We start from the raw sequence: 26,398 nt of genomic DNA on the forward strand, positions 1-26,398 counted from the left end.
AACATTTCTCACTAAAAGAAACCAGGGATTTGAGAAGAAATGCTGATTATGCGTCTGTTCCAAGAAAGATAAGGATGGAACATGTTGGCACAGAGATAGTAAGGAGACTATCAAAGATTCCCAAGATCGTGTCAGAAGGACTCAGGAGCCAATAAGAGGCTCCTACTAACCAACAATGGGACAATCTGGCTCCAATAAGGATTAGGAATTGCAATTAGCTGAAATCCACCAAATAGGTTTTAAAAATACTCCAATGTATTACTTGAAAACTGGGTAAATAAAGGGAAGCAACCAAGCCTTTATTCTGTCTTTCCTATATAAACTCTGTAACTGGGTAACAAAACAGTAGGAGACAGACAGCACTACCATATAAAATTATTTCAGCTAATAGGCCGGCTGTGGTGGCTCATGCCTGTAATCCCAGCACTTTGGGAGGCCAAGGCAGGCAGATCACGAGGTCAGGAGTTTGAGACCAGCATGGCCAACATGGTAAAACCCCGTCTCTACTAAAGATACAAAAAGTTAGCTGGGCAGAGTGGCGCACGCCTGCAATACCAACTACTCATGAGGCAGAGGTTGCAGTGAGCCGAGATCATGCCACTGCACTCCAGCCTAGTGACAGAGTCAGACTCTATCTCAAAAATTAAAAAAATAAAAAACAACCGGATCATTGGTTTAAGTGCAGTGAGCCAAGATCGCACCATTTCCAGCTGGGTAACAGAATGAGACTCCATCTCAAAAAAAAAAAAGACTCCATCTCAAAAAAAAAAAAAAATATGATTCCAGATAAATGAAAATGAAATCATATAATTAAAATCTTACAATTTTGAAAGTCTCAAGGAATTAATAGATATGTGCTAAGAAATTTTTTTAAAGAACAAAAATCAGGTATTATATACTTCCTAATAAAAATATCCTATACCACCTGTAATCACGCCCAAATGGAACAGATCTGAGTCTCATCAAACCTCTGGATCCAGCTGCTAATGCAGAAGAAATACAGGAGTCAGTGGCACACATCTTTAACTATACTGCACAATCAATAAAATCCAGATTGCAGTACACTACCTAGGTCAAATGGCTTTGAATCAACAACAAAGAAAATCTAGGAAAATAAAGCAAAGCAGGGAGAGATCTACAGATTATTTATTTTCTAATAGATTCAGAAGACATATCGTATGCATAATTAAACTATAGTGTGCAGACATTCACACCTGGGTGACAAAATTACAATGGAATACAATTGCTGTATATCAAGATAGCGATTAATAATTTAGTGAAGTCATTGCAGAGGACCTCGATGGCCATGTCCTATTTCTTGACCTGAGAGGTAGTTACACATTATAATTCATTAAGCTATACATATGTTTTGAGCAGTTGTATGTAACTGTGTTTTATTCTACAATCAAAAGGTTTTTAAAAAGAAAACACTAATCACATACATCACCTGTATTCTGCTTAGAAAAAGGCATCAACTCCTATAATCCCAGCACTTTGGGAGGCCGAGGTGGGCGGTCAAGAGATTGAGACCATCCTGGCCAATATGGTAAAACTCTGTCTCTACTAAAAAAATACAAAAATTAGCTGGGCATGGTGGTGTACACCTGTAGTCTCAGCTACTCGGGAGGCTGAGGCAGGAGAATTGCTTGAACCCGGGAGGCAGAGGTTGCAGTGAGCCAAGATCATGCCACTGCCCTCCAGCCTGGCGCCTGGTGACAGAATGAGACTCTGTCTCCAAAAAAAAAGAAAGAAAGAAAAGAAAAAGGTATCAGCAAAAGCTGTGGCAGCCACAGGAAGAAACTCAGGAGAAGGACAAAACCAGTCAGGGTAAAGGTGAACTTCCTGACTCAGACTTCATCTGGAGACCAGATGCCACAGAAGCATACAAGAGCAGATAAAAGATGGATTTTTACCAAAGCTCACAAATTTACACATTCCATAATTATGGGGCTTCTAGCTAGTTAAAAGACAAAATAGCATCCAAACCGAAAGAACTAAATTAGAAAATGTATGTAAGAAAACAGAAACATAATATAAGAAAGCAGCTGGAATTGTCACAGGACTCTACAAAAGGAAGAATAGCTGCTTAGCACAAAACAGATAATCCCTTCCCAGTCTGGACTGATCAGAATGATGACATCCTTGGATTAAGAATGCAGCCCAGCAAACTAAAATTTAAGAACAATTCAGAAATAAAAGAAGCAAAAAACATTGATGCGGGAACTTGTATTAACTCATACTCATAATAAATGCCACAGCCATAAAGTTTCTGAGGTCTGAAAAGTCTTAAAGGAGTCTTCATTCCCCTCTTCTCCCACACATCAAACCCCAAGTTGAAAACCAGGAAATCCCAGACCTCCTGTTTTCAACTGTCCTCCACAGAAAATTACACAGGAAAAGTTTAAGCACAGGTTTTAAAATTATGAAGGCTTGGGTTCAAAATCTGGCTCTCATATGTGATCTTAGGAAAATTACTGAACATCTCTGAGCCTCTATTCCTAATCTGCAAAACTCATTTCTGTCTTCCCTTACAAGGGAACACTACCAAGGAGTTCTTCCAACCCCAGTACATCTAATAATCACCTCAAATTATTCCACTGACTTCTAACTGTTCTCTATCTACAATACACATTACTGACAGCAAAAACACATTTTTGTTGCAAAGCAGATAAATGCTGCTTTTTAACTTCACGTCCCTCCCCACCACCACTACTCTGATAGCATTCTGGGTCAGACCCCTCAGACGGGTTCATGTGAACTGTCTCAGTAGCTTCCCAATTTGTACTATCTCTAATCTTTCTTAAAGAGTAATCCTGATCATGTACTCATCTGCTAAAAAGCCATCATGGAACCCCAATGATGAAGACATAAAATCTAGCTTCTCAGCTTTTAGAGCTCAGCACACCTTTCCAGTTCTATTTCTAACCACTCTCTTTACCAAACCAAGCTAGACTCCAATATTCAACAAAAATATTCTGCCTCTATTCTTTGTCTAAAAAGTTTTTCTATTCTCCAGTCAAATTATTTTCAACCTTGTGAGTCCTACCCTAAAAAGCTCCTATTTTGACTAAGTCCTTCCCTCAGAAACCATTCTCACACTTCCCCAAGCCCTATTCTCTGCAGGGTATGTTGGGACCCAAAAGGCATTGCTCACTTTGAAGCACTCTGTGTGCAGACCCATATCTTATTATATTCTTACATTCAACAAACACATATTAAGTTCCCACTGTGTGATGCACTGGAAAGCCCTGAAGCTATAGCACTAAACAAAACAGACAGATGTCTCTCCCATCACGGAGCTGGCCATTCTTGATGAGGAGACTAATTTATTTCCTTTTCCTCCTGCACAATGGATTGTTCTTCATACAGTATTTATTTAATAACTGCTGGCTGAATTTAATAAAAACATTTCAAAAGACCAATTAACACATGGGGAAATTTAAAGTAAATCACTGGAAACTCTCATTATACTCTAACCTGGAAATCAGACATATTCTGGCAGGGCTTCTCTTTTTAGGAAACACGTCTAACTGTTCAAATTCATCAAAAAGCCCTCAAAGTGTCTGGGCTGGAGAAATCCCCAGGCCTACCCTTCTCAAACCCCCCATCGAAGGGAAGTCGCCTCATCTTTGGGTGGCCATGCTTGGTTTTATGTGACTCTGGCCTAGGGCTTCCCACTTACTGTATGAGGAGTGACCTGCTGATCCAAAAGGCAGCCAAATCTTAAGCAGACAAAACCATCTACAGTACAGGATAAAAATATAATCTCACCCAAATTCTGTCAGTTTAAAATAATGGCAACTAAGTAATATCAGGAAAAGAAACATGCAAGATGCCAAACAAAATCTTCATGAAATATTTTTTATCATGAACTCATCTGCTAAATCATCCCTCAAGTAGAAACAGGAGCTCAGAGCTTCTTTCACAGAACCTCCCTTTGGACATCTTCCATAGTGATCCCGCAAAATGTTCTACCTTAAAACATGACTTAAGAAACTATTGACCAAGGCTGGCACAGTGACCCATGCCTGTAATACCAGCACTTTGGGAGGCCAAGGCAGGTGGATCACTTGAGGTAAGGAGTTTAAGATCAGCCTGGCCAACATGGTGAAACCTTGTCTCTACTAAACATACAAAAATTAGCTGGATGTGGTGGCAGGCACCTGTAATCCCAGCTACTTGGGAAGATGAGGCAGAAGAATCACTTGAACTGGGAGGGTGGAGGTTGCAGTGAGCTGGGATGGTGCCACTGCACTCCAGCTTGGGCAACAGAACAAAACTCCATCTTAAAAAACAAAAACGACAGACAAGGCCAGGCGTGGTGGCTCATGACTGTAATCCCAGCACTTTGGAAGGCTGAGGCGGGGGGAGGTCAGGTTCTAGACCAGCCTGGCCGACATGGCAAAACCCCATCTCCACTGACAATACAAAAGTTATTCGGGCATGAGGGTACACACCAGTAATCCCAGCTGCTTGTGAGGCTGAGGCAAGGAGAATCAGTTGAACCCGGGAGGTGGAAGTTGCAGTGAGTCAAGATCATACCACTGCACTCCAGCATGGGCGACAGAGTAAGACCCTGTCTCAAAAAAACAAAACAAAAAACTACTGACAAGATAAAAACTAAATAATCAGTTTGCTAAATTCCAAGTATTTACTCACATTTTTATTCATTCCTTTGGCACCGTATTTACTGAATTATCTAACTAAGTAATAGGTCCTATGATAGTCACGGCATAAGAAAAATTAGGTCTTGCTCTCAAATTTATTTTATTAGAGAAAGGCAAACAAGAATGGGGCCCTCCAGTTTCCCCCACTTTCTTTCTTTGTGCTGACTGAGAAACACAGGGTGCTTTTATAGTTCTGTGACTTGGACAGCTGCAAGTTTTGCCTTGAAGGCTTGAGCCCAAGCTGAGGGCTTAGACATTCCCAGGCACTGCTGAAATACTGCAAGATCAAATGTGGCAAAACTCACAGAAGCTGGCTCCGACCATGAATCCAATTCCTTAAACCCTCAAATAAACTCTGTAACCTGACCCCTCCTCATGGACACACCTAAGTAGAACGTCTCTTGTCTCAATGTCTATCGCAAATGTGGCACAGCCCTTTGTGCCTATGTTCCCCTAATTAATGCTTTTTCATTTAGTGCTTCTGTTTAGTGCTGCTTTCTTTGGAATCCTAATCAGCACTATCTCAGGATTAAGTCAGTCCCCCTTACAGGAACACCCCTACCACCATGGCTTTTGGGGTAAATCCATCTGAGGGCTAGCCAGACAGAACAAGTAAACAAAGAAACCAACAAGGTAATTTCAGATGATAATCAGTGCCATAAAAACAGTAAAGACATTAAAACTGGGCAGTATCTTAGAAAATGACTAAGAAGGAAAAGGGGTGGGGCCTGAATAAAATGAAGAAAAACCTCCCAGAATAGGTGCCATTCAAGCTAAGACCTGATGGAAAACTAGCCAACCACTCAGAGATAGAGAACAAAGCCATCAAATAAAAAAAAAAAAAATAGAGTCCACAATCCACACTGAACAGTACTATGGACCACAGAGAATGTCAAAAATGTTTAAACTATTTTCTCCCTCAAGAGGTTTAAATTGCATTTGGGGAGGTAAATTAACTCAGAAACAAATTTTATGAAACTGTAGACACTTAAGCTGAAGGCCAGAGATGCCCTGAGGACAAAGGGAAAAATGTGAACCGTCCTGCAGCCCACCAGTCATGTTCCCTCAAAGGCTAAGCCAGTGCCTCATTCTGGTACATATGCTGCTGGAAACAGTACGCAAACTATGCCTTTAAGCTTTCCACACTGGAACTTGAAATTTTAACAATTTTCATTAGTCCACACCTGGAAGAAGGCTTCCAGGCACCACTGCCAATTTGCTGTTCTGGAAAATCTAGTCCTTGAATTACATTTCTTTTACTTATCTGTGAGGTTCCTTGACTTCTTCCCATTCTTAAAGCCTTCTCAGCCACGCTGATTCACAGCTGCTGCTTCCCTCTCAGAGACCACATGCTTGCTCTCACCCAGAATACTCTAGCAGTTTCTTTTTCTAGAAACAGCTGAAGAACTGCTGAGTAGAAAGAGTCTGCAAACTATCCTGACTGCACTGCATCATTCCATCAGTGTATGGAGCAACTGAAAAGTGACTTGGTTAAGAACTGAGCACGCGCTTCCCAAATGTTTGTTCACTAGAAAGAGGAAAGCCAGCAGACTTCTTCCAACTGAGACTCTCAAGAGAAGGCTGCAAGAGATTTCTGTGGCACTGCCATCAGATCCACTACACCATGTCCCATCCTCCACGGGGCAACAAGAAAGTAAAGATCAAACCACCTGAGCAGCGAGATAAGGTATGTCTTTCTCTATAAACAATTTAATGGTTCGAAAAGGCTTTTCTGGGATAAAACAAGTGGAAAGTTATATACTGTACAAAGAGAATGGTCGAGAGAAAGACGGTCTAAAAGCAAGAAAAGTCTTGACCCTCTCAGAAGCCACTGGCTGTTTTTGACCATCCACTAACAGTGAATGGCAAATGGCCATCAGCACTCCTTTTGCTTTAAAAAAAAAAAAAAAAAGTCAATTTATGCCCTTAAATGGAAATCTAAGTACCATAACCTATTTTCAATGCAAAATGCAAAACTGTCTTTACAGCCAATTAATGAACCCTGCCCCAACATGTATCCACAATCCAAATCCAGTTAGTGACTAAAAATTACCCATAGAATGACAACTCCAGGACAAACACCATGACTAAACCAAAGAGACTTAGGAATACCAGTTCTACACCTAGAATCCACCCCTTTCATACCTAAACCAACTCCAAATTCTCCTCCTTAACATTACCAACTGACAGTTTCCACCACAGCGTGCTTCCTTTGCATTGCACACTTCCTATGCCAAATGCACTGCTTTCTTGTGAAAGACATCTATCTTATGCCCCACCCCTCCCACAGAAATCTGCACATGCTGAGGGTAAGAACTCAGATTCTGTCTTAAAGATGCTGCTACCATTCATTCTTTATTTAATCCCTTTCTCTAAAGGTGCCTAGTATAAAACAATACATAAGGTTTGACTTAACACACTGAAAGAAAACACAGATTTTTATAGTAGGAAAAAAATGCTGCAATGTGAAGTAGCACATTTATAGTAAAGACATTTTGTAGTACTTCCCTCCTCAATGAAAAGGGACAGAGAAATAAAACTGAAAACAAACAGTTCAACTAAATCACAGGCCATTTCTTTCTTACCAACTTGTATTTAAAACCCTCCCTACTATTTCCACCCTAAATGCATTTACATGATGCAAGATATAATAGGCTCCTGCCATTCCAAACCAGTAAAAGGTACTCCCCGACCCCTTAAGGACAGGGTCTCTGTCACCCAGGCTGGAGTGCAATGGTGTGATCTTGGTTCACTGCACTCTTGACCTCCCCAGGCTCAAGCAATCCTCCTACCTCTTCCTCCCAAGTATCTGGGACTACAGGCGCACACCACCATGCCTGGCTAATTTTTGTACTTTTTGCAGAGATTGGGTTTCACCATGTTGCCTGGGCTTACCTCAAACTCCTGGGCTCTAGTGATCCACTCGCTTCGGCCTCCCGAAGTGCTGGGACTTACAGGCATAAACCACTGCACCCAGCCTAAAAATATACCTTTTAAAAGTCATCTTTGGCTGATGTGGTGGTTTACGCCTATAATCCTAGCACTTTGGGACACCTAACTGGGAGGAATGCTTGAGGCCAGGAATTCAAGACCAGCCTAGTAAACATAGTGAGATCCCATCTCAAAAGAAAAAAAGTCATCTTTGCACAGAGTTCTACTTCTACATCCTATCCCAGGAAAATCAAACTTAATAATATTTGCATGGAGATAATCCATGTTTATTTAACAAAATGAACTGTAATTCAATTAATAAATTTAGCTCTAACTCATTAAAATCCTCAAAACTACACTGAGATACCACCTCACACCAGTTAGAATGGCGATCATTAAAAAATTGGGAGACAACAGATGCTGGAGCGGATGTGGAGAAACAGGAACACTTTTACACTGTTGGTGGGAGTGTAAATTAGTTTCACCACTGTGGAAGACAGTGTGGCGATTCCTCAAGGAACTAGACATAGAAATTCCATTTGACCCAGCAATCCCATTACTGGGTATATAGCCAAAGGATTATAAATCATTCTACTGTAAGGACACATGCAGTGACGAATATTCACTGCAGCACTGTTTACAATAGCAAAGACATGTAACCAAACCAAATGCCCATCAATGATAAACTAGACAGGGAAAATGTGGCACATATACACCATGGAATACTATGCAGCCATCAAAAACGATGAGTTCGTTGTCCTTTGTAGGGACATGGATGAACCTGGAGAACATCATTCTCAGCAAACTGACACAAGAACAGAAAATCAAACACCGCATGTTCTCACTCATAGGTGGGTGACAAACAATGAGAACACATGGACACAGGCAGGGGAGCATCACACACTGGGGTCTGTAGGGGGGAAATAGGGGAGGGACAGCAGGGGGGGGAGTTGGGGAGAGATAGCATGGGGAGAAATGCCAGATATAGGTGATGGGGAGGGACGCAGCACATCACACTGCCATGTGTGTACCTATGCAACAATCTTGCATATTCTTCACATGTACCCTAAATCTTGCATATTCTTCACAAAACCTAAAATGCAATAAAAAAAAAATACAATACATATAAAACATGTTGAAACTGTACTTTCCTACAATCACCATGTAATCTCATCTGCTTAGGTATTCTTAGCATGTTTTTCCATCTGAGATATGCAATAGTTCTCCTAATCTCAAGAAATGGTTGCAACCTTGGGGTCATTACTACTTAGGAACTGGGCTGTTTGTGGATCTCATTCTGTGCCAAATGGTGCTGACTGGTTTTAGACATGTCCAACTGTGGCTGGGAGTCCTTCCCCACTCAATTTCCATTCTCCCCATTTTCTGTAATAACAGAGCACCTATCTTACTGGAGCACAGTAAACCAAAGTTGTTAGGCAGGGCTACTGGAAAAGCTCTGGAATGGGTCTATAATAGCTTTTGTTGTGTGCCCCTCTAATAAAGTTCAGCTGTGTCCCCACCCAAATCTCATCTTGAATTGTAGCTCCCATAATTCCCACGAGTCATGGGCGAGACCCAGTGGGAGGTGATTCAATCATGTGAGTTCGTCTTTCCTGTGCTGTTCTTGTGATACTAAGTCTCACCAGACCTGACAGTTTTATAAAGGGTAATTCCCCTGCACATGTTCTCTTGCCTGCCGCTATGTAAGACGTTAACTTTGCTCCTTATTTGCCTTCCGCCATAATTGTGAGGCCTCCCAAGACATGTGGATTTGAGTCAATTAAACCTCTTTCCTTTTTAAATTACCCAGTTTCAGGTATGGCTTTATTAGCACATGAGAACAGAATAATACACCCTCCTTCAGCTGCCTGGCTGGGGTGGACAGCCAGTGTTCCAGCAGTTACTTTCAGCTTCTGTATTCATCTCCTGGTGGACTGGTAGCAAATAGTCATGTTCGTGAGCCACCATTTGAATAGCACTGGTCTACAGCGTGGACTTGAGGGGCCACAGCTCCAGCCACTATCTGGGACCATGGAGAGACCTTGAGAAGAAAACCATGCACTGGGGAAGATAGGAGGAGACTAGACACCTGAAGTCTAGGTCACTCTACCAACCCTGGGTGGCACACCCTGAAAACACTTTGTTTTATCTGAGAACACAGATGTTTATCTTAAACAACTATGATTTGGGGTTATATAATAAACAGCCAATCCTAACAACAACTGATGCTCCTACATGTGTAGACCACTGCAAAATTGTCATAACACTACATTACCGTGTTTTATTCTCACATGAGAATAACCCTCGGAAGCATGAAGCATGGGTATTATCTTCATTTGACAGTTATGAAAACTAAAAGACTAAAGAGCTTATCTAAAGTAACAAAGCCAGCAAGTATAGAACTGAAAACAAAAGCCAGCTAGGTACTCTTTCCACAAGAACCACTCACCTTTCCATGAAGTGAAATCACCTCATCACGATTGTACATAAACTACACTGTAAATGATCAGAGGTGGGTACTTACAACAGACTACATGAAATGTGTATGCCACTGGGTAGAAAGATACAACAATAATGTCACAGTCAACTAGTTAATATAAAATCAGATTTAATGGCTACAGTGAGAATATACTGCATTTTACAGTGGTAACAAAGCATTCGTGAAAAGTAGACAGAGGCGCAGAAACAACAGGCAATTTTTATAAAAATTTAGCTATCGATATAGCAACTGAACTATGAGCAAATACTACATATCACATATAGTCGCAACATTTGAGCCTCTACATATAACATATAGTCTCAACTAATATTGGATATAAATACAAACAATCTGTCAATAAATAATAATGTTTAAATTAGTTCGAATAATAATATCATGGTTAATAGCAACATACTGTCATCTGGCATAAATAAGACTTCTGAGAACCACTGGCAATCAGATGAGTTTTGAACCATTCTTTTGGTGGTAAGGAAGGTTGGCAGAGAGCCATCCCCACTCACTTCCAGGAGGCCCTGGTGAGCAAAAACACACCATTAAAAAGCTGCAGAGGCCAGGTGCAGTGGCTCACAACTATAATTCCAATGTTTTGTGAGGCCAAGGTAGGAGGATCATTTGAGGCCAGGAATCTGATCCAAGCCTGGACAACGCAGTAAGACTTCACCTCTACAAAACCTTGCAAAACTAGTCAGGTGTGGCAGGATGTGCCTATGGTCTCAGCTACTCAAAATGGTGAGGCGGGAGGATTGCTTGATCCCAGGAGGTTGAGGCTGCAGTGCACTAGGATCACACCATTCATTCCAGCCTGGGTGACAGAGCAAGACTGTGTCTTTTAAAAAAAAAAAAAAAAAGCCTGTTGGTTTGGATCGGCCATATCACTGTCACCTGTGACTGAACTAATTTTTCTCTAGGTAAATTTTATTTGCTTATGTGGATATCAATCATTTTATTTCATCTGAAAAAAATGCTGAAGCATTTTCCCATATCCATACTTAACTGTTAACTACTAAACAGAAAAGTCATACTTTCCATTAAATGCCAATTAAAAAGCTCTTCTGTTGTACTGACTATTTTGTTACAACATTTTTAAAAGTACACATACACACAAGAAAAATTCGGACAAACTTTAACGTATTTTATTATGTATATTTAACCTGTCATATTTTCCCTTCAGATACAACCTAATTGCCAAAGAAAAAAGCTGAAAAAGCATGTTTAAGAAATATTTAATTGCTCCTAGCATTTAAACATGCTGTAAAAATCATTAAAGATCATTAGTGAATGTGAGTTCTTAAAATGCCTATCCACTAGTACACTATACAAAAACAATTAGTGGAAGCAGTAGTTAGAGAGATGTATTGGTAAAGATATAGATATTTTTAAAAAGGATGCATCAAATAATATAGGAAAGAAGAAGAGCAATTCCCACTAACTCTGCAAATGACCCTCAACTCTTACCCAGGCACAAGGCTGCAATGAAGAAAGCAAGCTTTAGCGTGACTCCTTCGGGGCACTAATTCCCAAGGGTTTATACCAGCTCAGGCCTCAGCCAACTACAGGCCCACAGGCCATGTTCAGATACCATCTGGACTATAGTGATCCACTAGAAATAAAGTGATCCAGTAAAATAATGTTTTATTGAAACACAGCCATGTAGTCATGCTCATTCGTTTACAAACTGTCTAATGGCTAAGTTGAGTAGCTGGCATAGAGAAAATGAAACTGAAAACACTATCTGGCCCCAATAGGAAAAGCTTGCTGTCCCTGAGTACAAAAAGTATCTGTCAATAGTAAGAATGTTAGGAATCAGCTGGCTGAACAGCAGCAAAAAACAGGATGGCTCTCCTCTAGAAACTGGGAGGAGTGGGCTTTCTTCATCATTAACACTTTGGTGTGTATACACATGTAGTCTTAATTCATGAGACATAAGATTTGTCTTTAAAAAGCTGACACAAATATAAAACATCTCCAATCAGTTTGTCAGACACAAGTCAGAATATGACATTAAAATCTAGCCAATTGTACTGATATTTTCCATTTCTTACAGACAAACCTGGTCTGTAGGAAAACAAATTTCTCTCTCTCTCTCTCTTTTTTTTCCCCCTTTCAATTTAACTGAGACAGGGTCTTTGCTCAGTTACAGACCCTGCTCTGAGACAGGGTCTTTGCTCTGGAGTGTAGTAGTACAATCACAGCTCACTATAACCTGAACCTCCTATGCTCAAGCAATTCTCCTTTGTGTGCCTCCCAAGTAGTTGGGACTATAGCCACAAGCTACCATGCCTGGCTTTTTTTTTGGGTGGGGGAGGCGGGGCAGGGAGAGGGGTGTAGAGACAAGGTCTTACTATGTTGCCAGGAGTGGTCTCAAACTCCTGGCTTCAAGTGATCCTCCCATCTCCAACTCCCCATAGTGCTGGGATTACAGGTATGAGCTACCACACTGGCCAGAAAACAATTTTCTCTAATGAATTAACTGAAAAGATTTACCACACAATGTGACTATCTTTAGAAACAGCACTAATAGGGAGCTGCGGTGGCTCCGGCCAGTTGTCCTGGCACTTGAGGAGGCAAGGCTATGAGTTCAAGGCCAACCTGAGCAACGAACGTAAGAAGCTTTCATTCATTTAAAAAAAAAAAAAAACAGCACTGATAAAGGATAACTGGTGGTATTCAAGTACAACCCTTGCTAAGACCTGTGAAAAATTTCATCTTTTAATAATCCTTAAGAAAGATCAAAAGCATTAACATGACAGATGGCCATGGCATGAGCCAATAAAAGAAAAAGTTAACTGGGTTTTCTCTTTTATATGTAGTTAAAATAGCAAATGCTTAATAATTTAATTTGTACAAAAGCTATTTTTTTTGGGGGGGGGGAGGGATAGGGACTTGCTCTGTCACCTAGGCCAGAGTGGAGTGGCGTAATCATGGCTCAATCTCCCAGGTTCAACTGATCCTCTGGCCTCAGCCTTCTAAGCAGCTGGGACTACAGGTATGCACCACCATGCCCAGCTAATTCTTATATTATTTATAGCAACGGGGCGGTGGTGGACTGCCATGTTGCCCAGGCTGGTCTCGAACTCCTGAACTCAAGCAATCCACCTGCTGCCTCAGCCTCTCAAAGTGCCAGGATTATAGGTGTGAGCCACTGTGTCCCACCCCTGATGCTAATTTTTAAATGGACAATGGAATTCTCCAAGTAATTCATGTTGCCCCTTGTTAAACAAGGTCACTGAAATGATAACCCGTATAATAAGCCAATGGGAAGGAAAAAATATATGAGACTGGAAAACAGAATGAAAATCCATGCTAAAATTTCATAACTAAAATATGTAGATAGAAAAGAATTTTTAACTGACAATGTGCTAAGAACCCCCTGTCCTATGTCTGCTGTCACACGGAGGGAATAATGTCCGCAGCACAGGCTTTCCCTGTCAGATTCGCAGCCCTGTTATATATGAATGTGTACACACACGAGACAAGATGTGATCTGGACAACAGTCAAGTCTCTAAAGCAAGGGAGTTCAATTAATTTTTTAAATAAACATTTCACTGGATTTTTTTTTAAATGATCAATCCTGTTGACAGTTTTCCAGTCCATCTTCTAGAAGAACTCATTACTCAACTAACTGCCTGGTATTCAGCTGTGACCGTGAGGGTGGATAACTATATTTCCTTAAGAAACAGCAGGAAGGTATCATTTCATCCAAGCAGAAAATAAGACCAACAGTTGTCCAGGTCTCAGTGGTTCTGCATTTCTTCCTAAAAGAGCAATATGTCTCTTGACATCTCTTCCCTACCTCATGGGGTTGGGGGAAACAATATGCTCAGAAAAATTCTAACTACTCCAGGCAGCTTAAAAAAACAAGCTGACTGCTTGCTTCGGCAGCACATATACTAAAATTGGAATGATACAGAGAAGATTAGCATGGCCCCTGCGCAAGGATGACAAGCAAATTCGTGAAGTGTTCCATATTTTTGAATTGAAAAAAAAACAAGCTGAAAACCCTAGATGTGTTCTACACATTACTGTGATAGAACACAAGTGTGTATTCAAAAGACTTCCTTGCTAGAATTATAAACTGTACAGCAAGCCAGCCTGCTGTACTGCCACCTCACTCTTGCTCCCAGACCACCTCCCATGGACTAGGCAGGAACATACAAGCTGTGAATCCGGCAGGGGAAACAGAAGACAACTCAGAATACACTAAACAGAAGAGAAAATAGTTAATCACCTATGAGAAGATAGAGTTGACTCCAGCAGATGACAGGTGGGACATTGAAGGGCATTCCCAGCCCTCTAGCATAAGCAACGTCACGGAGCTGGGTGCTGGATGGGTGGCAACATTCTGAAACAGCACAGTCTCTCCAGTGACTCTCACACAGGAACCGGACCTGACTCTGCTTCTCCCAGAACAGTCCTCCCTCACCCCACAGCCTCTCGTGACAGCTGGACACCCACCAAGGCTAGATTCCACACCCAGAAACCAAGCCCAATGCTCTGTTACTAGAAGCTGACTACCTGGATTTCAGACTCTGTCTCTTTCTGCCCTTTGCTCATCAGTCTCCCTTCCCTCTCAACACTCTCCCTTCCATGCCAGAGAAAAGAATTTTTAAATCTGATGAGTTTTTCAGGGAAGCAGAAATGTGAAATTACAATGTTCTTTAGCCTCACCTCATGGTTTTGCTACAGGCACCAATGTCTCCTAACACAGCTTTGTCTACTCTTCCTGAGGCTGAACCAAAAAATATTTCATCAACAGTACTGTCTCCACCAGCAGAATATAGATATACACCAGCACTGACTTTGAAACACTGAAGTAAAGAGTCTTATTTCTCCTCAGACAGAAGGCTCCAAACTTCACCCAGCAGATTGCATTTGTGCTGTTCCAAGTGACAAGCCCAGTAAGCACTGCCCACGACAGGACCTCCTGCAGAACTTCTCCCGCCCGGTGGACAGCAGCAAGGGGTTACCCTTGGAGGCCTGTCCTTCCCTTTGCTCCCTGGCCATCATACTACACTGGGAGGAGACACCACGAGCACCCAAATGACATAGTGACCGTTTCTGTTGGTCACAGAAGCTCATGAGATGGGCTGTTTTCCTATTTCAATCAAAGAGCTGAAATCCTACCTGCCGCCTACCCACCACTGAACAAATTAACAACCCCAACCCTGTCCATGGTTAAAATCGATGAAAAAAAGCAAGCCCAACTTCTTGTATAACTTCCTTCAAAGGGGAAAAACATAAAGTTCAATGTATGTTAATCAAGCGTCAGGTTGCTGTACCATGCAAACATATCTGATGTTTGCTAAGGCCAATAATAAAGTAAACTGTTAAACACAGAGAATACGAGGAAAAGTAAGGTTAAAAAAAAAGTGTACAGATGCCCAACCCTCTTTTTATAATTCCAAAAAACACAAGCTACTTAGGCAAAAATAAATCACAAATCTATTCAAGAGCACTGTAAAATCGAAGGGAATTATCCAAAGGGATTCACCAGCTACTGACTAATTTTAATACAAAATGCCTCACAAATCTCCCTGTGCCACTGACAAATCACCAGCTGAGGCAAATCCCAGATAATGAAACATTGTAAGAAGGGCTCTTTTTAATAATTTAGCCCATCAAGGAGTGAGTATTGATTCTTATTTTCAGCAGAAGGAGAGAGTGTTATCTCCAGCCTTACAGCTCAGTGACAACATCAGAGAATTTAATCACAGAGCCTTTTTTGCCATGCAATCCTTAAACTGTCAGATGGATTCTGTGCCACTTCTTACCCATCTGTAGAGAAATTCCTGGTCCCATGGATGTGTCTTACTACTTAAACCACAGTTAACCATACTAAATGGTTGGCTGTGTCCCAGCCCAATCTCACCTTGAACTGTAATAATCCCCATGTGTCAACAATAGGGCTGGTGAGGATAACTAGGACATGAGGGCAGTTTCCCTCATACTGTTCTCATGGTAGAGAATACGTCTCACAAAATCTGATGGTTTCATAAATGGGAGTTTATGTGCACAAGCTCTCTTGCCTGCTACCATTTAAGATGTACCTTTGCTTCTCCTTTGCCTTCCACCATGATGGTGAGGCCTCCCAGGTATGTGGAACTCTGAGAATGTTAAGATTCTTTCCTTTATAAATCACCCAGTCCCCAGTATGTCTTAATTAGCAATGTGAGAACAGGCTAATACACCACAGCAGCACTTCAAGTCCTATAGATTAAACGTATCTATCTGTCAATTGCCATTTGCCAGCTGTTTTTCTTTAAAAAAATTTTTAACAATGCATCAGATATCTTTGTGCATTCCCAGCTTGTTTGTTAACAAATCTGCTCAGTATCTTAAGAGCAGATTGATAATCATAATAATAGCTGTGCCAATTCTCCGGACATCTGTGGATATTTGTAATATATCCAAGACAATGCTAGTAACAAAAGAAAAAACCAGGGGGAAATGATAGAGCAATCAGTCGTTACTTCCTTATCCTGACATAGGAAGATCAGAAAGCCCCCACCTTCCAGGGAAAATTAACCAAATACTAAGTTTAGCATTAATACTAATTCAAGAGTATCTCTGCATCCTTAAATACTAGAAAAACACTCAAAACACAGAAAAAATTTTAAACTGAAAAGCCAATAATTTTTAATTTAAGTACAAATCAAACTACATCCCTGAGAGGATGTTCCCCAATCCAGTTACACTACCCTATTGTTCATTTTCACTCTGTTGCTGTGAATAATCAGTACCCCCTTCCAGGGGGTAGGAGGGTACAGACTGCATGACAGTGGGTGTTACTGTGGTGAAAGACTGTTTGAGAGTGGGAGGTGGGAGCAGCCATTTATGCTGCTAATTTGCCTTAAGATGCTATTCCCAAACATCCTTCCACGATCCTTTGGATCAAGATACCTTAATCCCAACTGCCTTCATGTCCAAGGTCAAAACACACACACACACACACACACACACACACACACACACCTTCTATTAGAGAGGACCAAAGGCATTTGACAGCCTTTTTAGGTCCTTCTGCCTTTCCATCCAAACTATCCATCATTACAAGGCCCTGTGGCAGTGCAGCAGTGCTCTCCATTCTAATCAGGCATCAAGGAGAAACTTCACTGTCTCTAGGCTTCAACCAAGGGCAGCAGCCTCACAACAAACGGTACCTCTCATGTGCAATCACTTATCTGTTGTAAAAGCACAGTAAGCTTCCCTCTAATAAAAACTCAAGAGGCCAAAAATAGCATTACAGGCCAGACATGAAAAGCAAAACATAATAAAAGAGTCTCATGCTATGCTCACCACAAAATGTATATGCATGTATATGTAATGTACATGTTTTATGAGTTATAGAAGCCCATAAGTATTCCAACGGTTCAGGGGGGAAAAAAATGAAACTTGGGCTATATAGTGATGTCTACTAGCTAAAATTACTAACACTATAGCCAGGAATACTCGTTTGGTTCCATGCCCCCCTACATGGGAGGTAGAAAATTACATGACAAGACCAGACCAGACACCTAACAGTCACTTCCTTAAAAAAGAAAAAAACAACACACACACAGCAGATTTTTCTGGCCAGTATTGGCCAATCTTTCCCTTGACAGTATTAAGCACTATCCTTTATCTTAATAGTCCCATGCATTTAACATATTTGTTTAAAAGAAATCTTTCTTCATCTGATTCAAAAAAGAAAAATCAATGTGACTTTTTCTGTCTTGTAATTAAAACAAACTATCAATACAATAGTTAGGGAGCAACTTCTCAGAGCTTGGAACTGTTCCAGACACTGGGGACAAAAAAGGTAGATGAAACACAGCCCCTTCTCTTAAGAATCTAGCCAAGAGGACAAACACATATATAGAGGCATGATGTGAGAATGATGCTGGCTGACAGAAGAAAGAGGCAACTGAAATGGGAGGTGGAGGGAGGGCTCGTTTTTATTTTTCTTTTTTTTTCCCTTCAAGACAGAGTTTCGCTCTTGTTACCCAGGTTGGAGTGCAATGGTGCGATCTTGGCTCACCACAACCTCCGCCTCCTGGGTTCAGGCAATTCTCCTGCCTCAGCCACCTGAGTAGCTGGGATTACAGGCACACGCCACCATGCCCAGCTGATTTTTTTGTATTTTTAGTACAGACGGGGTTTCACCATATTGACCAGGATGGTCTCGATCTCTTGACCTCATGATTCACCCACCTCAGCCTTCCAAAGTGCTGGGATTACAGGCTTGAGCCACTGTGCCCGGCCTTATTTTTCATTTCAATGTATACCTTAACATTTTTCACATTCGTATTTTGAATTATATTTTACAACTTCATTAACAGAGTTCAGAGTCACAAGATTTTGACTCTTAAGTTTACATATAACTAAGTAGTACTACCATAATTATCACAAGCTGGTAAATAAGTAAGATGAACTCAATGTGCCAAGGGCACGTTTATGCCAACTAAAGGCAAAGTCACTTCATGGCAAGCTATATTTATACTGATGGTTTCTTGGTGGCAATAACTGAAATAAAGAAAAGCGACAGGAAAACTGGGTCATTATAAGGAATCCAGCCATCTACACAAGCCATGCAGCACCCACAGCCTCCAAGAACAGGGGCCATATGCAAGAAGTTACATCACAAGCAGCTACTTATTTCACAACATCATCGCCCAGCCTATTAAATTAATGTTGGTGGTTACAATTTTATTGGTTTTGTAGTTTGGTTTGAAATTAATTTATAAACTGTCTTTTATAGCTCTATTAGGATATAAACACACAAATTAAACCTAATCTATGTATTGGGGAAGGGAGGAAATTAAGTAATATAGAAGAACACAAAAAGTATTTTTTAATTCCACAACATATTCAGGTTTCAAAACCATGAGAGATCCTGGAACTGCATCAGAAGTTTCACATCCTCAACTTAAGCAACATAAGGAGACCCTGTCTTTACAAAAAAATGTTAAAATTAGCAGGCATGGTGGCACGTGCCTGTAGTCCCAGCTACTGAGGAGGTTGAGGCAGAGAGGCCAAGGCTGCAGTGAGCCCTGATCACGCCACTGCACTCTACGTGGGTGACAATGTGAGACCGTCTCAAAAGAAAAAAGGAAGAAGTAGTTCTACATCCTGCAAAGGACAAGATCAGATCTGCTTTTACACTGGTTACTGGGGACAAGCCTGCATTTGCTAACGCTGGCCACCCATCAGAATATCCTGAGAAGTGCTTGGAAGGAGTATGGATTCCTGGGTTTGACTTGGAAACAAATGCATCAGTATTCTCATCTTACATGTGAAGACATTGGGACTCTGAAAGATTAAGTCACCTAATCATACAACTAGTCATGTTTAACCAACATAATTCAAACCGATACTATGATTTTAACAGTAAAAATGTGTGGTTTTGTAACTACCTCCACGATCCGGGGAAAGGGTATACTGTAGTTCCTTGAACTCCTCTTTCAATTTCTCTGTAAATTTGAAATGATTTTCAAATGGAAAGTTAAAAACAACAACCAAAAAAAAGATAACAGGCTGAGACATGCTAAGAGGTAGAGGTGGGATAGGAAGTGGAAAAGGATGAGGCAGAGGCCTCTAAAAGGGGGGCAGAGGCAGAACTCCATCTCCTCACAGAGGAGGTTGGGTGGTTTTCAGTTTTGTTTTGTTGTGGGAGAACAGGAGGTACCAGGCAATGGCAAGCTAAGCAGAAGAAAGAAGACAGAAAAGACAGACCAGAAAGAAAGACCGGAAAGACCAGAGCAGACCAGACCAGGCCAGACTGACAGACCAAAAGACTATATATCTGTAAAGTGGCCAATAAGGGAAGGATCTTTCTGTATTTTACTACATTACAAACTCAAACTAGCATTTATGAACTTGCCAAAAAAACCCTGCTTATGTGTCTAGAGAAATGCATTCTGAGGTCCAAACAACTGACCACACAGCAATTTCTAAACCCTTCCATTACTACATAAAACATCTACTTCTGTGCTAAACTGTAAGACAGAGTTCTAATAGTGCTTCAAGAAAATCTGTGAAGCTTAGAACTGAGGTTTATCTTACTGAAGAAAGATCTCAAGAAAGGTGTTTGCCACCCACAGAGCTGACAACTTTTTGTAATCCTAATGGATCAATGTGAAATTGTACCAGGAAATCTCTTGTCAGTCAATATAACAACGTCTCTAAATAATTACAGTAAGTAAAATCTACAGTTATTCCTTTGAAAAACAGGACAAAACAGCTCTTTCCCGACTTATTTTGAAAGGTAACTTTAAAAAGTGATAAAACAGATTAATCTATATATACTGGCAGCAGAAAACAAATTTAAGTGTTAAAAACCAAACTTTTTCTTTTTTTTGAGACAGCGTATCACTCTGTCACCCAGCCTGAAATGCAGTTGCATGATTATAGCACACTGCAGCCTCAGCCTCATGGGCTCAAACAATCCTCCCACCTCAGCCCCACAAGTAGCAAATATTTTTGAGTTTTTTGTAGAAACAAAGTCTTCCTTTGTTGCCCACGCTGATCTCAAACTCCCAGGTTCAAGCAATCCTCCAGTGTTGGCCTCCCAAAGTGCTGAGATTACAGACATGGGCTACCACGCCCAGCCAATACCAAACTTTTACATTATATAGATGAAGCTAGTATCTAACTGTTTTCCACCAATTACCATTAGGGGTTGAAATTACGTGACCTATCAAACTTCCAGATACAGGTGACAAAGAACATTATATTTTTAATATAAATTTCTATTTTCAAGATTTTAAAATTCTACTTTTAAAGTCTACCTAGTTGTCACCTCAAAAATTTCCAGATAGATTCTAAATTTTAAAAATTTCCCAATTTATGTTCTAGTAAATTTAAGTGAAAGGAAGAAAAGCTATACCTAAAATGTACTAATGGCTAAGAGTACTAATATTTAGGATACTCCAGAGAAAAATTAAATCTGTAAGCAGTTTCAATCTCCTCATTGTATGAATGTTCTGGTTACTTCAGCTATTAAGTTTTAATCAAGCTAAAAAACAGGCCTTTTTCCTTCCATCATAAGAAGGTCAATGAGATGAGAGAGAAAAGCCAAACAGTGGGAGGAATAGAGTAACTAACTTTAAATCAGTTAGCATGATGGCAATACACACCCTCTGTCCTTTCAGACAGCAGGATTCTTGAAAATAGGTTGCTACCTCCTAAAAAAGAACACAAAAGCTATTTACAGGCTGAAAATCTAAGATTTTCTATTCTCAGATTTTCATTTACAGAATGCATATTGGGATAAAAGGGAAAAACACATTCATTTTAAGGGGATGGGAAAAGTACCTGATATTCAACCGAATTGTAAAACATGAGATCAAAGATAAGAACTGAAAATGCAACTTCCAAGCAAGGGCGAGACATAATAATTTCTATAAACTCTAAAAAAAGATTAACTTTAAGTATATTACTTAAACTTCACTCCAGTCCTTAGAAAAATTTGATAGCCTTGGGAAAGAGTATCATCTTTTCTTCCATTGAAGGCCTTGATAGTTACAGAAGATACTGCCGGCCAGATGCAGTGGCTCACACCTGTAACCCTAACCCTTTGGGAGGCTGAGGCAGGCAAATCCCTTGAACCCAAGAGTTTAAGACCAGCCTGGGACATGGCAAACCCCATCTCCGTAAGCCTCTACAAAAAAATTTTTTAAATTAGCTGGGTATGGTGGCAGGTGCCTGTATTCCCTGCTACTCAAGAGGCTGGGGTGGGAGGATCATCCGCCACTGCAAAGTTGAGGCTTCAGTGAGCAAGGATGGGCCACTGCACTCCAGCCTGGGCAACAGAGGGAAAGACCCTGTCTCAAAAAAATAAAATTAAAAATTAAAAAAAGATATTGTCATCAAAAAATCCTATGATATCCCAAAAACAAAGCTGAGACTAAATAAAACCACAAGCTTACTTCCATGGCCTGAAATATCTTTGGCAGTTCTATCGCCAAAAATATTTTGAAAAATTTGTAAAGCCTAGAAGCCCCACATATTTGTTTAGATATTTTCCTGTCTCTCCTCCTTCTCTCTCTCCCCCCCCTCCCTTCCTCCTCTCCCCCTCCACTCTTTTTTTTTTTAAGACACAGGATCTCACTCTGTCCCTCAGCGTGGAATCCAACAGTGTGATCACAGCTCATTGTAACCTTGAACTTCTGAGTTCCAGCAATCCTCCTGCCTCAGCCTCCCAAGTACCTGATAGTGGAGCCTGGTAATAGAACGATACAATACCATAACTGGCTAGGTTTTTTTTGTTTTGTTTTGAGATGCTGTCTCGTTCTGTTGCCCAGGCTTGAATAGCGTGATCTCAGTTCACTGTAACCTCTGCCTCCCAGGTTCAAGTGATTCTCCTGCCTCAGCCTCACCAGTACCTGGGATTACAGGTGTTCGCCACCACGCCTGGCTAATTTTTGTATTTTTAGTAGAGACAGGGTTTCACCATGTTGGCCAGGCTGGCCTCGAACTCCTGACCTCAAGTGATCCGCCTGCCTCGGCCTCCCAAAATGCTGGCATTACAGGCATGAGCTACCATACCTGGCTTTTTTTTTTTTTTTTTTTTTTTTTTTTACTTTTTGTAGAGATGGGGTCTGACCAGTTCAAGCTGGTCTTGAACTCCTGGCCTAAAGCAATCCTCTCTCCTCAACCTCCCAAGGGATTCCAGGTGTGAGCCACCACACCCAGCTGTTCAGGTATTTTTCAATCAAATAGTATGAAACAGGGACTGTGCAAAGTGACTTTGTAAACTCAGCCCTTTAGGGGACTGACACAGGAGGATCCCTTAAGGTCAGGATTTTGAGACCAGCCTGGGCAACATAGAAGGACCCTGTCTCTACAAAAATAAAATTTTCAAATTTTAAGTAGTGTGCACCTATAGTCCTAGTTACTTGGGAAGTTGAGAAAGGAGAATCACCTGAGCCCAGGAGGTCGGGGCTGCAGTGAGCCAGAATGGTGCCATTGCACTCCTGCCTGGGTGATAGAGTGAGACCCTGTCTGTAAAACAAACACAAAAAACCCAAAACATGAAACACAGCAAAAAAGGCAGGGCTGAAAGTCCTAACTGTCTGTAAGTAATAAAGAGCAATGCACTATCCCTGAAAGAATAGGAAGCTCAATAAAACTTGCAAAGGATCATTAAATCTAATATATGCCTATGGAAACAAAAAGGCTGTTTAAATCATAGGCAGATATAAAAGCATAGGGTTATTGAAATTTGTGATCTGAAAGTGGGGCTTGATGCCCCTTTCGGAAAAAAGAAGATGAATATGATGAAAACACAGTCTTAAGAATAAGTTAACTGTCTGGGCAAAGTGCCTTGCGTCTGTAATCCCAGTACTTTGGGAGCCTGCGGCAGGTGGATCACTTGAGGTCAGTTTGAGACCAGCATGGCCAACATGGTGAAACCCCATCTCTACTAAAAATACAAAAATCAGCTGGGTGCACAACTGTAATCCCAGCTACAGAGGAGGCTGAGGCAGGAGAACTGCTTGAACCCGGGAGGCAGAGGTTGCAATGAGTTGAGATTGCACAACTGTACTCCAGTCTGGGCAACAGAGCAAGACCCTGTCTCCCCTACCTCCCCGCAAAAAAAGGAATAAATTAACTGACAATTAGCTTGTATAGAGGAGCAGACACAACCACTTCAGGTGAAAGGAACTGAGCTGAAAGTGGGCCCAGGCAGGTTCTCTGATACCAGTGGCAGTCAGCCTTGGCATTATAGATCAGTTGGGTGTTTTCAGAATTATTTGTTACATTGTAAGTCGACAACTAGTAATCTTTCATTTAGGGTAGCTGGATTAATCCCAACATTTGTGTTAGCAGTTCTGAAAATCCAGTCATCTTAACATCTTTCACGAAAATCAAATATAAAAAGCAATCTCTCATGACCTTTATCAATGGTTTTTTTGGCATATTTAATGGGGAAGTAACCCAAAGCAGGGAAGACATGGTAAATAATGAAAAAGCAATAGAGCCTCAGAAACTCCTGCATCGCTAAAAAAGCAACCATATCGGAGTTCTTTCTAAGCAACAAGTAGGTAACAAATATAATACAATCAGCATCATTTCTGAAAGAGCATTTTATTATAAATTGTCTTTTTTTTTTTGAGACGGAGTTTCGCTCTTGTGACCCAGGCTGGAGTGTAATGGCGCGATCTCAGCTCACCACAACCTCCGCCTCCTGGGTTCAGGCATTTCTCCTGCCTCAGCCTCCTGAGTAGCTGGGATTACAGGCATGCGCCACCATGCCCAGCTCATTTTTTGTATTTTTAGTAGAGATGGGGTTTCACCATGTTGACCAGGATGGTCTCAATCTCTTGACCTTGTGATCCACCCGCCTCAGCCTCCCAAAGTGCTGAGATTACAGGCGTGAGCCATCACGCCCAGCCTATAAATTTTCATTTTTAATTCGTAAAAGGTACTAAAGTCTCAAGCATGAAAAGCACTAATGTTGGAAGTGATACTTACTAATGATAAATGCCTTACTTAAGCAAAAATACTCTTTTAACACTGGTTTGACATATACTCAAAAGTCTAAACTAGATCTTCATCAAAGCAAGAACACCCCTTATGGGTACAAGAAGGCCACATGGAGCAATGGAAAGACACCACCAACCTCAGACAAAGGAGACACAGCTTTCTGAGTAGCTGGGACTGCAGACATACACCACCACACCCAGGTAATTTTTAAAGCAGCGCCTCACCAAGCAGGAAAGTTGCACAGTCAATCCCTGCCATTGTGTACTCGCTTCCTGTTCTATGTAACTGGAGCAGGTTTGTCCAGATTGGCGGAGTGAATTCATGCCAGAAAAATTCCAAAGTCCAAGTTCTCAATGCTTAGTTTTACTTGAAGCCAAAAGAAAAAAAAGAAGAAGAAAAAAAAAGCAAATACTATGAACTGCAGGAATTACTTTTCAAATGTATATAGAAGCTGTTAAAATGAATAAAATGGGAATTCATGGTAGCTGTTGGTCATGAATTATTTTTAAACAGGACACTAAAGATATGACTACCACCACCACTGCTAACAGGAAAACAAAATATGCTGACACTTAAAAAGAGTTGTCACACCATACCACTAACACACACCACTGTCCATCCATTCAGGGTAAGGGCCAATCTATATAACTCTCAGGGACAGAGTCCATCTGCTCTACCAAGTGAACGGACCACAGAGGCCAGCTCAGGAAGTCTCTAGTAACATGGTGGCAAAGGCTGGCATCGCCACAGGGCTGACATGTGATTCACAGAAGTCAGTCATAAGATCAATGAAGAGGCTCCAGGATACCAGGATAGGATGGGTTCTACAAATTTAAACCTCAGTCCTGCCACTCGCTCAAGGCAAGATATTAATGCAAATATGAGCCTAAATCTGTGCTGTCTGCAAAACTGAATAAACATCACAGATTGCTGTTGAGATTACATAGGTTAAGCTACATGAAAAGAACAGCAGAGTGCCTGAGCACAAAACACATGCTCAATGTTAGCTTACTCCCTTAAGAAAAAGCTGACTTGAGGGTTTTTTGTGTTTTGTTTTGGAGACAAGATTTCACTCTGTTGCCCAAGCTGGAGTGCAGTGGTGTGATGAGGGTTCACTGCAGTCCTGATCTCCTGAGTTCAATCAAGCCTCCCACCTCAGCCTACTGAGTAGCTGGGACTGCAGACACATGCCAACATGCCCAGCTAATTTTCTTTTTTGGGTGGGGAGATGGAGTCTCACTTTGTTGCCCAGGCCGGAGTGCAGTGGCACGATCTCGCCTCACTGCAACTCCTGTCTTCCCTGGTTCAAGTGATTCTCCTGCCTCAGTCTCCTGAGTAGCTGGGATCACACGCAAGCACCACCATGCCCAGCTAATTATTTTTTATTTTTTTTTTTTAAGTAGAGACAGGGTTTCACCAGGTTGGTTTGGCTGGTCTCAAACTCCTGACCTCATGATCCGCCCAGCCTAGGCCTCCTAAAGTGCTGGGACTACAGGCATGAAGTCACCCAGTTAATTTTTAAATTTTTTTGTAGAGATGGGATTTTAACATGTTGTCCAGGCAGTCCTGATCTCCTGAGCTCGAGTCACTCACCCACCCCAGCCTCCGAAAGTGCTGGGATTACAGGCATGAGCCACCGTGCCCAGCCTGATTTGAGGTTTTAAATGACACATAGCAGAACCTTCACAGTTTTTAATCTTAACTTTTAAATTATTTTCAACACCAAAGGAACCTACTGATTAGCATCCATAGTCAAAAAGTATAGACCCTCTTTCCAGAAAAAATGCACATACCCAGGAGACTTTGCCGGCTATTTTAGGACATTCACAGACC

At 41.2% G+C, this 26,398-nt stretch overlaps 1 protein-coding gene and 1 non-coding gene across 12 annotated transcripts in view; one reads left to right on the forward strand and one right to left on the reverse strand.

Moving 5' to 3' along the window:
- Positions 1-26,398, reverse strand: part of RERE (arginine-glutamic acid dipeptide repeats) — a 466,088-nt gene that overhangs the window by 230,104 nt on the left and 209,586 nt on the right. The window contains exon 2 of one of the 11 annotated variants that reach the window (XM_078330306.1): positions 24,790-24,931. The exons of the other annotated variants lie outside the window; for them this stretch is intronic. Within the exon in view, the coding sequence (XP_078186432.1) occupies positions 24,790-24,888 (99 nt within the window). The 5' untranslated portion in view covers positions 24,889-24,931. The remainder of the gene's footprint in view (positions 1-24,789; positions 24,932-26,398) is intronic. 11 annotated transcript variants of the gene reach the window in all.
- LOC118143333 (U6 spliceosomal RNA) lies at positions 13,970-14,072 on the forward strand. The gene has a single exon (XR_004727560.1). It is a non-coding gene; the product is annotated as a U6 spliceosomal RNA (small nuclear RNA).

The sequence above is a fragment of the Callithrix jacchus genome, chromosome 7 (genome assembly GCF_049354715.1).
Source record: "Callithrix jacchus isolate 240 chromosome 7, calJac240_pri, whole genome shotgun sequence".
NCBI classification, from domain to species: Eukaryota; Metazoa; Chordata; class Mammalia; order Primates; family Cebidae; genus Callithrix; species Callithrix jacchus.